The sequence below is a fragment of the Dipteris shenzhenensis genome, chromosome 11, assembly GCF_047967505.1.
Source record: "Dipteris shenzhenensis isolate YYH24624 ecotype China chromosome 11, Dip_SZ_1.0, whole genome shotgun sequence".
NCBI classification, from domain to species: domain Eukaryota; kingdom Viridiplantae; phylum Streptophyta; class Polypodiopsida; order Gleicheniales; family Dipteridaceae; genus Dipteris; species Dipteris shenzhenensis.
This window is the reverse complement of record NC_141606.1, coordinates 29,021,187-29,034,017: the sequence shown is the minus strand read 5'-3', so window position 1 is coordinate 29,034,017 and position 12,831 is coordinate 29,021,187. Positions and strand designations below refer to the sequence as shown.

The 12,831-nt window shown below is 46.0% G+C and overlaps 1 protein-coding gene across 2 annotated transcripts in view; it reads left to right on the top strand.

Annotated features, from left to right (window-relative positions):
• LOC147896868 (5'-adenylylsulfate reductase-like 4) overlaps window positions 1-12,561 on the top strand; it is a 28,573-nt gene extending 16,012 nt beyond the window's left edge. For both annotated transcript variants that reach the window (XM_087381923.1, XM_087381922.1), the window contains exons 3-4: window positions 11,521-11,645; window positions 11,751-12,561. In XM_087381923.1, coding sequence (XP_087238049.1) covers window positions 11,521-11,645; window positions 11,751-12,112 — 487 coding nt within the window. In that variant the 3' untranslated portion in view covers window positions 12,113-12,561. The remainder of the gene's footprint in view (window positions 1-11,520; window positions 11,646-11,750) is intronic.
• The last annotated feature ends 270 nt before the right edge of the window (window positions 12,562-12,831 follow it).

The following is a 12,831-nucleotide window of genomic DNA, read 5'->3' as shown; positions in this document are numbered from 1 at the left end:
TGTCGTCATGAGCAACAAGAGCCAACACTGCTCTCAAAGTAGTCATCTTGACTACAGGGGAAAAGATCTCATCAAAGTCAATGCCCTTCTCCTGCTTAAATCCCTTGGCAACCAATCTGGCCTTATACCTAGGTAAAGCATTTGAATCCACTTTGACTTTGTAAACCCACTTGCATGGCAAAACCTTTCTGCCTGCATGTAACTGCACCAAGTCCCATGTATCATTCTGAAGTAGGGAGTCTATTTCTGACTGCATGGCTTTCTCCCACTTCTTTTTCTCTGTTCTTCCCATAGCTTCCTTGAAGCTGGAAGGCTCACCACAATCTGTCAGCATGATAAAATCAGCCACATTATTGGCTCGTGGAACAAACCTGGCAGGAGGCCGTTGTGCACGGGTGCTCCTCCTAACAAAATGTTCCGGATTAGGCTGCTGTCCAGCCTGTTCTTCATGCATGACGGGTGGCTGTACCACCATATCTGGCTGATCTACAGCCCCATCTGTTGGCATATCCAGTGGTACATCATTGGCAAAATTATCTGGCTGATTTTCAGCCTGTATACCCTCTTGAACAGGGTTATCTGCAGCAGCCTGCTGCTGCATATAAATGGGCATTCTTTGCTGTCCGACATCATCATAAATAACCCTCTTGTATTCCACAGGTTGCACGGGTTCCTTGTGTACACTATCTTCTTTAAAGATGACATCATTGCTGCGTATAATCTTCCGTTTAACGGGATCCCATAACCTGTACCCCATTTCACCTTCGTCACCATAACCCATAAAGATGCATCTGATAGACTTTGGATCCAGTTTGGTGCGCAGTTCTTTGCGTACATGAGCAAAGCACTCGCAGCCAAATACACGTAAGTGCTTATATGAAGGTGGCTTGCCAGACCACACCTCCTCTGGCACTTTCAACTCCAAAGCCTTGTTTGGCGACCTGTTAATAATGTGAACTGCTGTTTGCACGGCTTCTGCCCAAAAGCCATGGGGTAATGCAGCATAAGACAACATACATCGAACCTTCTCCTGAATAGTTCGATTCATACGCTCACTTGCACCATTTTGAGATGCATTATGAGGGGCTGTGAGTTCATGTTTGATGCCCTTGGCTTGGCAAAACTGCACAAAAGCATGTGACACATACTCACCCCCATTATCGGATCTGAGGCATTTCAGCCTGCGACCTGTCCGATTCTCAACCTGAGCGACAAACTTCTTGAAAGCATCTAAGGCATCTCCCTTATGCTTCAAGAAATAGACCCACACCTTACGTGTGGCATCATCAATGAAAGTAATAAAATATTTTGCACCCCCTAGTGATAACTGTGGCATCTCACACAAATCAGTGTGCACTAGATCAAGTGGTGCTCTATTCTGGGGAGTTCTCCTCTTATGAGGAGTGACAGAGTGCTTGCCAAATATACAATGATCACAAGTAGGCAAATCTGAAAAAGAAAGAGGCGGCAGATAACCCAAACGTGACAGTTCTTGCATTCCTTTAACAGACATGTGTCCCAACCGGCTATGCTACAATGAAACCTTTGGCAGCTCGGTTATGGCAACAACATGATTACCCACACTGGAAACATAAAGAGGGTACAAGGTATCACTCTTAAAACCCTCAGCCACTACAGTCTGGCCATCAGTAATCACCCATTTGGAATCCCCAAATGTGGTGTGGTAACCACTGTCATCCAATAAGCCAGTGCTAATCAGATTTTTCTTGATTTGCGGCACATGGCGAACACCATCAAGCATAAATGACCGTCCTTCAGGAAATACTATCTGTATACTGCCAATCCCTGCAATCTGACATGCATAGTTGTTCCCAAGATGAACAACTCCATGAGTACCTGTGTAGGAAGTAAACCACTCCCTATGAGGAGTAACATGAAAAGAGGCACCTGAATCCAAGAGCCAGGTGTGCATGTCATGGCCATCAATAACTAAAGCATGTGCTATTACAGCAGAAGAGCATAAAACATCATGTATGTCACTGTCACTGTCCTCTGCTGCAACATTCACTGCATCCAAGTCATCTGCCTTGGCCTTGCCTTTGCCTTTGCTTGCATTTCCTGCATCCTTTGATTCAGCCTTCTTGGCTTTTTGATCCCGTATGAACTTGAAGCACTTAGACTTCACATGTCCCTTCTTGCCACAAAAAAGCATTCAATGTCCTTTTTGCCATGGGACTGACTGCGGGATTTGGACTTACTAGCAGATCTCCCCTTCTGCTGAGTCCTGCCTCTGTCCTGTACCTGCAAAGCATTTGAAGACTTGCTGCCCGCATTATTCTTCCTGCTCATCTCCTCCATAAGGAGAGAGCTCTCTACATCAGCATAAATAAGAGTGGCATTCGAGTTTGACAGGGTGGTCTTGAAAGTGTCCCAACTCTCCGGGAGGGTACACAGCAAGAAAGTAGCCTTGAACTCCTCATCAAGGTTCAACCCCTGTGCAATCAGCTGTGTAAAGATGGCATTGAACTCACTCAAGTGTGAGGTCATAGCTGTACCTTCCTTCATGCGAAGATCGACCAGCTTCTTCAGCCAATAAACCTTACTGGCTGAGCTCTTTTGGGCATACAATTCTTCTAGTCTTTGCCATAGACCATAAGAGGTCTTTTCAGCCTGTACATTGAACACAAGAGTGTCTGAAATAGTGAGCATGATAGCTGCCCTCGCGGACAAATCAAGCTCTTCCCAGTCATCAGCTGCCAAGTCAGATGGCTTGACACCCTTCACCCTTATGGGCTTAGCAATTTTCTTTAACAGAAGTACATTCAAGCACTGTTCTGCCCATAATGGATAGTTGTGTGCTCCTTCCAGTTTCTTTATGTTCAGAATTGAAGAATCACTTCCCCCTGATGCAATATCAGATGAGGAAAGTACTTGACTCCCTGGAAGTAAAAAGACTGAATAAAAATTCTGATTTCTCAGAAAAACCTGCTCTATTCAAGAGCCAGAAGCACTCTCAATGGTGCTGTTTTTACTGTCAGGAAAATCTGCAGCAAAACAGTAAATGACCCTGCAAATACTGTACCTTCTGACACACTGTACTGTGCTCAAAGAGGCATAAAAACAGTAATTTCAGACTGCTGCAGCTGCTCAACAAGTGCTTAACAGTGCATAATCATCTGACAAACCACAAACACTGCTGTAAACACTGCTGTACTGACTGTACTGATCACTTCTCCCACCTCAGATGAGGTATTGCACTGAGTTAAATTGCAGAAACCACTTGGCAAACTCCCAAAAAAAAATGACACTTCAGCCTGTCACAAAACCTGCAACAGTAAATGGGATAAATCCCAAGCAATCACCCTTATACCAAGGGGAGAAAATGCATCTGAAGATCTCTGTCGGTAACTTAAGTGCTATCAAACAAAGTCTGGGCAAAAGCCCCTTGATCTGACACCTGAATCAAGTGGAGAACACCTCAACACTGAGGTAGCATGCAATATGAAAATCTCTCTGACACTTTTACCTGACAATGTGCAATGCATAGACTGCCCCTGTGTACTCAGTAACAACACAAATCACAACGTACAAACACCAAGAAGAAAATCTTTTGAGCACTGTCAACGATGGGCAGTTAGGGACCGAGTAAACTCGATGCGCCCTGACCAAGCGTGGCTCAACTGAGATTTTCAAAGTGCGTACAAAGAATGTGACCTGCAACAAATGTCACCAAATGCACTGCGGAAACAAAGCAAATGTGTGCTCCCTGGCTACACACTGCCTCAAGGCATATACTGCAAACACGTCTAGGCAAAAGCCCTTTGAAATGGTCACCCAAAACTGAGAATTGCACTCAGTAAATGCATAGAAGCTTCTGCAAAACAAGCATCTGACCTTCCTGAAAGACAAGTAACTGCGCAAACACCACCACTGTGGCACAAGTCACCTCAAGCGTGAGTGACACGAGAGTACCTGCTGTACCTCAACAAATGCACAGTATACAGCTGAAATGCTTCAGGAATGCATCAGGAATGCTTCATGTACTGCGCGTACATGCATGTACCACGCACAAAACAGAGTGCTTCAGCACTATTCCTCTTCCAAAAAAAATTTGTGTGCCTGCTGTACTTTTTTGTACCTGCAGAGGCACGCTTCCTCAAAAAAAAATCTGTCGAGTCTTTTCAGCGAAAATCGAATGCTGTACGTGCCTGGCTCTCTACGCGCACACACGCACGTCAAAGGAGATCCAGCTGCGCGATGCCTCGAGAGGCTTAGCAGCTAGTAGCAGCTGCTGGCTGCTTGCTTGATGCGGCGCCTCGAGCTGTAGCTAGCAGCTGCTGTGCAAGGAGGCCCGCGACCCGCGTCGCCGCCCGTGCCCACGCCACAGCCCACGCCCATGCCCGCGCCCGTGACCATGCCCCAGCCCGCGCCCACGCTATCGCCCTGCAACCCGCCTTCACCCTGATCTGCTGCGCCGCCTACGCACTGGTCTGCTGCCCTGCAGGCGAAATGCGCCGCCGCAGTCCGTCCGTACGACTGTACGGACGACGTACGGTCGTACGGCGCTGTCCGTACGTCCGTACGGAAGGGGTAGACTAGGGAGTTCAGGGAATGGGTAGACTAGGGAGTGGAGGGGAATGGCTCTGATACCAGTTGAAGGGGAAGTGAAGGGGGAAGAAGAGCAAGAGAGTGAGAGTGAGAGAGACACTCAAGTGCGGGTGTGAAAGAAAATGATGATCCACACCACAAACTCACTTGTGTTTAATTAAGATTAGGTTTACCCTATGACTGTCTTAAGATAGTCATAGGTGTCCTATCTTTTAATGAAGGGTTGGCAATGTGCCTTTACCCCAACAGCATCTTCACGTGCATAAAAAGGTATTGCATCGTGATGCTCCACAGAAAAGAGTGTGTGCCTACGGCCTCTCATGCCACTAGTGGGCAGAATCTCATACGAATGCGAAGCATGAGTGTCATGCGCAGTAGCACCACTAGGATTAAAAGGAAAGTCAGTGCCCTTCGTGGCTCGAGTGTCAGGAGCCTCATCTGCATCATGTGTATTTGCCATCTCATCCTGAGACGTATCCAAAGAACTTGGGGCATCAAACAATTCCTCGTCATCTGAGAGGTCAATGATCATGCTGAGCTTGGCAGTACCACTGTTGCGCATCTTGCACACATTCCTATGCTCAGGACTCCATTTCTCGCCACATTTAAAACATAAGTTGGCCTTCTTTCTGCTGTCCATTATTGCCCATGTATGCTGTTTTATCTCAGCCTGCTCATTTCCAGCAGTAGGATTGCCTCGAGGCTTGGCATCAGGATACCTGTAAGACTTGGCATACGGCACCTTACTACCTGAGACAGTAGGAAAGCGAGGAAATGGTGCTGCTTTTCTTGTCAGTCCACTCAGCACACTTAGGCTTCGACTCAGTGTCATAGCCCGTAGCATGCGAGCTGCCCATGGCATTTCTGTGCTTGCCAGCATATTTAGGCTCGAATACTTCTGCAAGCTGAGCTGCCCTCTCAATTGTTTGAGGGTTATGTGCCTTCACATCTGCAGCGAGAGAAGAATTTAACCCATGGATGAAAGGCAACAGCTTTCCCTTTACGTCCTACACAAACAAGGAAAGCCTCCAAAAGTGCTGCAAGTACTCTTGGACCGTACCGGTTTGTGACAAGGCATAAAATTCAGCTAAGTATTGATCCAATACAAGTGGAGATACAAATGTAGTGACCATCAATTCTTTGAAACTTCTCCAAGTGGTTGGTCTCTGAGGCGAATCCCTCATGTATCACCACCATGTGTGCGCATAGTCCTGCATATGCATACTTGCAAAAATGATGCGCTCCTTCTCAGACTTGGGGTAGAAGCAGAAATAGTCTTCCAGCTTCGTGAGCCACTCCTCCAACTCATTGGGAGTGTGAGTGTCTCCTTTAAACTTATGCATTGTGAGTTTGTCCTTGATATCCTTGGCTGCATAATCCTTGTGTGTATAACCTCTAGAAGTGTGGGCATCATCCTTGAGGTTCACATAATCGGAGAAGGGCATCTCAAGTTTGATGGCCTCAGGTAGGACCGTGTATGAACACAAAGAATCTGCCAACATGTCATCAAAAGTGGCTTGTTGCCCACCACCAACCCCCTGCTGCGGAGAAGCTATTGCCATCTGATGCACTGGCTGCGTCTGGCTATATGTCCTCGCTGACGGAGCGATAGGTGCATGAACCCCGGGCTGGGTCTCTTTGCCAAATGCATCTCTCCGAAATGATGGCATACCAAAGGGCTGAGAAGAGGACTGACCTCTCTCCCAGGGGTGTGGCCTGCCATATAAATCCAAGCCAATTCCAGGCATACTTGCTGGTGCGGTGAAAGGAGCTCTAGTCGGATGCACACCAACGGGTCGGCCCAAAAGAGACGGCTCAGCCTGCATAGATGCAAAATGCTGAGAGCCAAAAGATGGCCTGACATCGTGCAAGAAGGTGCTCTGTGGCACAGAAAATGCATCATCTATGTCCAGATAATCCCCAAGCTGGGGTACATGTAATGGTCCAGAAGACTGATGCTCATAGGCACGACGGGCATCTGCCATAAAACCCCTGCGTGGAGCAAACAAAACATCCTGACTGTTTGAATGGTCCTCGTGCTTGGGTGCGGGCTGCTTACCCTTATCCTGCATAACAATGGCAGATGTGATCTGTTGACCAATTTGCTGTCCCATCTGGACAAGAGCGGTATCCTGCATAGCCATGGTTGTGGTAAGCTGCTAGTTGAACTCTTGTCCTATTTGGTGGAAAGCACCCTGGAGCATAGAGGAAAGGGCATCCAGAAACTGCGTCTGTGTTGCTTGCACTTCTCGAGATGCAGGAGAGAGAGGCTGAGTGGAAGGAACCTTTGCACCACTAGTGGATGCAACCACTGTGGCAGGCACTTGCTCATACTGAGCAGCCTCATCAGTGTCATGCGATATATCACGAGGGACACACTTCGGTGCCATGGTGATTGGCCCTGGAGAGAGAGTTCGAATGTAGGCAAGGAGAAATGGATAACAAAACCTTGCGTAATGAGCACCAGAGATAGTGCGTGGAAACACTAAAATGTCAATGGAGAGGATCGGAAGAAGAGTCGGCGAAGAAGCTTCGAAACGGAGTCAAAATGACTACAAACGGGTTGTGAAAGACCCCTAGAAGGAAGCTAAAAAGTGGACCCTTATTTATTTATTTTTTTGGGGGGGGGGAGACCTAAGTCACCTAGGATAGTTAGGACAGCCCTAACCTAAGACCTTTAGAACTATTAGGGATCTGTCTTAGACCAACCTAACCCAACCTTTAACCTTAGTTAGTACTAACCTAACCTAGAGCCAAACTAACTAATCGCAAACCTAACCCACTAACTAAACTAACCTTGGTTACAATCTAACCTGGCAATTAATTTATGCAAGGCTAAGGTTTGTGCTGGGCGGCGAGGGCGTAGCGACGGGCGGCGCACGGAGGGTGGGGCGACGGCGAGGGCACAGTTGTGAACCAAGAGATGAGCACGTGGCCCGCGACGGGTTGGCGAGCGTGGCGTGGCGTGGACACGGGATGAGCAACAGTGATGGGAGCGACGGGCTTGCAGTCACGTACGGGCTTACGGAAGGCAGCGGACGGAAGGAAAACGGAAGGGTGAAGGGCAGTGGGATGGAAGGCAAAAGGCTGGCCGGGAACAGGGCAAGTGCGGTGGTCAAGGTCGAGCCAGGGCCAGGTTTGGATGCTACTGCGGTCGAAGGTGATGCATGGAGTCGTCGTTGGAGGACAAACGTTGGAGGTCAAGGTGATGCATGGAGTTGTCGTCGTTGAGAACGGTAGCTTCGTTGAGAATGTCGTTGAAGGCCAGGGATGGTGCTGCGTCGTTGAAGGCCAAATGTTGGTTGTCTACGACAGGATGTAATCGAGAGTTCTTGAAGCCTTGAAAGCTCGTGTGGTTCTGTTATACACCATTGGCGATAGTGTAGCGAGCAAGGGTGCCAGAGTCGGGGCTCTGATACCAATGTAGTGAAGGGGAAAGGGGCAAATTTAGAGATGGGGATAGAATAACAGAAGGGAGGGAGGAGAAGAGAGGGGAAGGGGAAAGAGAGAGGAAGAGAGAGAAGGGTGAGGGGATAGAGAGATAGAGAGAGGTAGGAGAGAGAGAGAGTGAGCGTAGGCAACAGGAAGCAGGAAGGAGGAGGGAGAGTAGATAGGATTAGATGTCACATCAAAAAGGTACATAGTAGTGGGTGGATGTAGACTTATATAGTCCCTCCACATTTTCCATCTAAAGGGCCTCTAACTTGGCCTCTTTTTCCCCTTCATTACAATTCCCCATAGAGTACATCTGAGAGCGCTTAAACGATGCCAAATATTTTTCGAAGATAGACCTTAAGAGCGGTTATCATCAGGTCCGCATATTCAATGCTGACATTCTAAAGATAGCATTCAGGACAGAGCAAGCTCATTATGAGTTCGTAGTCATGCTGTTCGGTGTCAAAAATGCATCACCAACTTTCAATAAGATGATGTCGCGGGTGTTCGTTGAGCATATAGGAGTATGCATGTTCATCTTTTTAGATGATATCCTGATCTTCTCAGCCAGAGCGGAGCAGTACTTAAGGTATGTGCTGAAGCTCTTAAGCTTCTGCGGGGCAATCAGTTATATCTCAATGCAAAAAAAAGTGAGTCCGGACTGATGGAAATCCAATATATGGGTTATATCATCAGTGCCAATGGCATTCTCTTGGACCTCGAAAAGGTTCAAGCAATCACAAGCTGGGCAGTCCCCACGACGGCTCAGGAGATCCGATCTTTTGTAGGGCTTTGCCAGGCCTACAGCTCGAACATGCCTGGATTCTCTAGCACCTCATTACCCTTAACAGATCTATTGAAAGGGGTTAAGATATGCTGGCAAAAGGTTTCAATTACCGGTGCAGCTTTGGAGGCCTTCCACGACCTACATGAGTTGGCCACTAGAGGTCCTATCATGAAAATAGAATCTTGGGATGATCCATTTCTGATGCAAGCAATGTAGCCATCGGGGCAATTTTATTGCAAAAAGAAAGACCCATGGCATACTACGGTAGAAAGCTAAACCACGCTGAAAAGAATTCTTGGTCTATGACAGAGAATTACTCGGTGTAATCTAGGCATTGAAGTAATACGGACGGACCTTCGTTGTCAAGATAGACCATCAAGCGTTAAGTGGCTTCAGACAATGCGTAGTGGAGTGATCGGCAATCCCCCGATGGAGTTGAATCTTTCAGCAATTCGGAGGCATGATTGAGTATGTCCTTGGAAAGATTAACCCGGTCGCCGATGCTCTAAGCAAGAAAGCCTCCATTCAGACAATAGGAAGGGCCACTGTACTAGAGATTTAAGGGAAAGACCTCGACTCTATGAAACACAATACATTGACTCAGCATAGTTTGGCACTCAATATCAGTTTGCCTTGACTCTTGCTCTTGGCCATTATTCAATCTAAGATGGATTGTTATATTGCAATCATAGACTTTGTGTGCTCAAAGACTAGCTGCAAGCTCTACTCCATGACGCCCTCACAGGTAGCCATAGAGTCATCAATAGTACATTGGAGAAACTAGAGCCATATTTTTACTGGCCCAGAATGCGAAAGGATGTATATAGCTATGTTCAGAGATGCTAAATTTGCCAGAAAGTAAGAGTGTCCCATTAAAAGGTGGTACGATAATTCAACCCTTACTGATCCCAGAACGTCCTTTTCAGGACATCACGATGGATTCTGTGGGGCCCCTTTCGGTTTCTACAGGTACGTGAAACATTCAATGTCTAATCATTGTTGATCGTTTTAGCAAAATTTGTATGCTTATTTTGGCAAGTAGACGGCCAACGTAGCCCGCTCATTTATCAGGTATTGACGCCCGATTAGAGGATTGCCACAGACCATTACCTCGGATAGAGATTTCAAATTCACCTTGCATCTTTGGAGGCTTTGCTCAACAACTTTGGCACCAAGCTCCAGATGTCCTGTGCATCTCATCCACAGACTGACGGGCAATTAGAGGTGTATAATTAATTGGCATTTGATGTACTAAAATCTTATTGTCATGATGCATAGAAGCAGTTTGACTTGTATAGGCCAATATTGAATGATATCTATTCATTGAGCATTGGTTGTACACCATATGAAGCCGCTTTTGGCAAGGGGTTCTCTTCACTCCTCACCAAGATGATATCCCCATCTCTCGAAGCCAACAAAACTACAGAATCCATGGCGGAGATTACGGAGTTAGTTAAAGACCGCTTGACCAAAGCACAAGCAACGTACATGCGCCAAGCCAACAAGTGCCGTTGTGATATCAACGGGAAAAGAGGGTGATTGGGTTTATCTAAGGATCATTAACCAAAGGTTAAAGCAGGTGGCCAAGTGATGCCCCAAGTCATTCTTCAGAAGTTTTGGACCATTCCCTATCGTTAAGAAGATCAACGACATCTGTATAAAGCTGCGGTTACCAGACATCTGGACAATGCATAAGGTCTTTCACATGGCGTGGTTGAAGCTGTATATTGGCCCAGTACTCGATATCACAGATGAGCAGCAACCTGAATTGATTGACGATGCAGAAGTTATAGAGCCGGAGCATATTCTCCTCCACAAATGGAAGCATGGGTCAGGACGCAGGATCTGTGAATTCTACACGAAGTTTCGAGATCAAGGAACCCATGAAGCAGTTTGGCTAGATGAAAGTTCCTTACAGGAGTTCTCACAGGAGTTCCTGCAGACATTGGCGGAGTACTTATGAACGTGTTAAATCATCCCAGCGGATACTAGTGCTCTCTATCTGTAAAAAATCTTTCTCCTCTTGTAAAGGGCAGTCCATAGGGAGTGGTTTATTTTTGGCCTTGTTCCCTTGTTAGAAAGAGCAGGCTATTGAGGAGCTTATAGTTTTCTTGCATATGTTGATATTCTGAAGATTTAATTTCTAAGAGGTATAGTTTTCTCATGCAAAGCAGTGCTTCAGGCAGGAGGTAGGGATCCTTTGAGAGTGAAGTTCAGGCTTAGATGAAGGAGGGTTTCACAAGCAAGATTAAGGCAATGTTATGTTGAGGCTGAATTTTTTATCCACATGACCACAATTTCGCTTGTCAAATGACAACCATTTAGGTTCTGATAACTTTGTGAAGCAGACAGATAGTAAGGAGGCAAGGAAAAATAAATGGTCAGACGTGCTTTCTCTTAGACTCAGCATAAGGGACACCTCTCATAATAGCCAGCAATGGCTCCCAACATTGTCAGTCTACTTGTCTCCCCTTGTTTTGTTTTCATGTCTTTTGCAATGAATAAGAATTGTATGTCGTCAAGTGAGTCATCTTATCAGCAACACAATTTACAGTTGCATACATTCTATTTAATTGCTTGCTCTTTCATTGCAGTTTTGGCTTATGTTCAGGAAGGTTTTTGTTTTTGTTTGTTTGTTTTGTTGGGGGGGCGGGGGTGTCCACATAAACGGCATGCTTTTAGATTCAAATCATTAATTCGTTTTCTTTTTTGTAATGCCGCCTCTTCAGTGCATTGTCTCAATATGGGGTTCACAGCTTTCCATCTCTTTTCTTGCAAAATAAGACGGTTCGGTTTCATTATTATGGGTCTAGAAAAGTGGGAGCTCTCTGTCGCTTTTACAAGGATATTACAGGTACTATTTTTTACTGATTGTATTCACCGATTTTGCAGCACAAAGCTTTTCTTTAGTTCAAAGTGTATAATGTGCAACTATATCAAGAGTTTCTGTGTTTTACAGGCATTGAACCTCTAGAAGCTAGCTTCTCGTTTTCAGAGCAGATACCAAATACAAAAAATTCCCTCACTAAGGTGCTTCAAAACCCTGAAAATGTCTGGTATGTATGGTTGAAGGCTCAACGAAAGTGGCTGCAGGATGACATATATTTGGCCTTGGCAATCTTGTTCCTTCTGTTAAGATTGCTACTGTTTGCTCTCCCAAAGCTAGTGTCTGGCATAAAGCAGTATTGGGTTCAAATCAGGTATATTTTGCAAGGCAAGAACTTGTTCGCCAGAAGGAAGGGTTTGCACTACACAGAGCAAGAACATCTCAATAGTAGCTCACCTGAAGCAAAGCATAGAGGTACACTGTCTAAGCTTTAGCACCTTGAACAGAAGTTTACCAAGTCCTCTATGGATGGAGCTGCAGTTTCTTTAGGTGAGGTTAGTTTGTGTAGAATTGTGGCTGAAGGCCAAGTTTGTGAAATGATAGGGCAAGCCCTTTCTCACTAGCTCAAAGTCTCATTGTTTGTGTGCCCTGCGAATGCCTCATGTCTGGTCAGTGCAACATGTTCTGCTTCTTTCTGTCACTGGCTTATGAAATGGAGACTGATCAAGCACTGCTGTATAGTGAATTGTTTAGTTCTATGGTCAAAGTGCTTCAACGCAACATATACTTGATTTGGATGTACTGCCCAGCCCATTCCCTTTAAAGGTTTATAGAGAGTCCATTGCTGTTTACGTAACTCTGCCTGTTGTGTTGGCACTAGACCTTGTGCCATACAGTTTGTAAAGTAAGTAGTAATCACGTACAGAGGATGACGACAAGTTTATCTGTAAGCTAGTTGGTTGGCCATGCTGAACGTGTGTCATAGACTGGTGATGGCCTCTTGCTTTCATCACTGAGTACCCTTACTCTATATGGCTTTTTCTTTTCCTCTAGTGAGTACCTGTACTCTGGTTTACAGGCCACAATGTTTTGTATATAGCAACTTTTGTGACAGATGTCTGATCTGGATACAAGAAATATGAAGGTTCTTGAGGACAAACATTTGAGACGAGGTTTTGGAAGTCTAAGCTGCTCGGGATCAGTGACTGTTTTT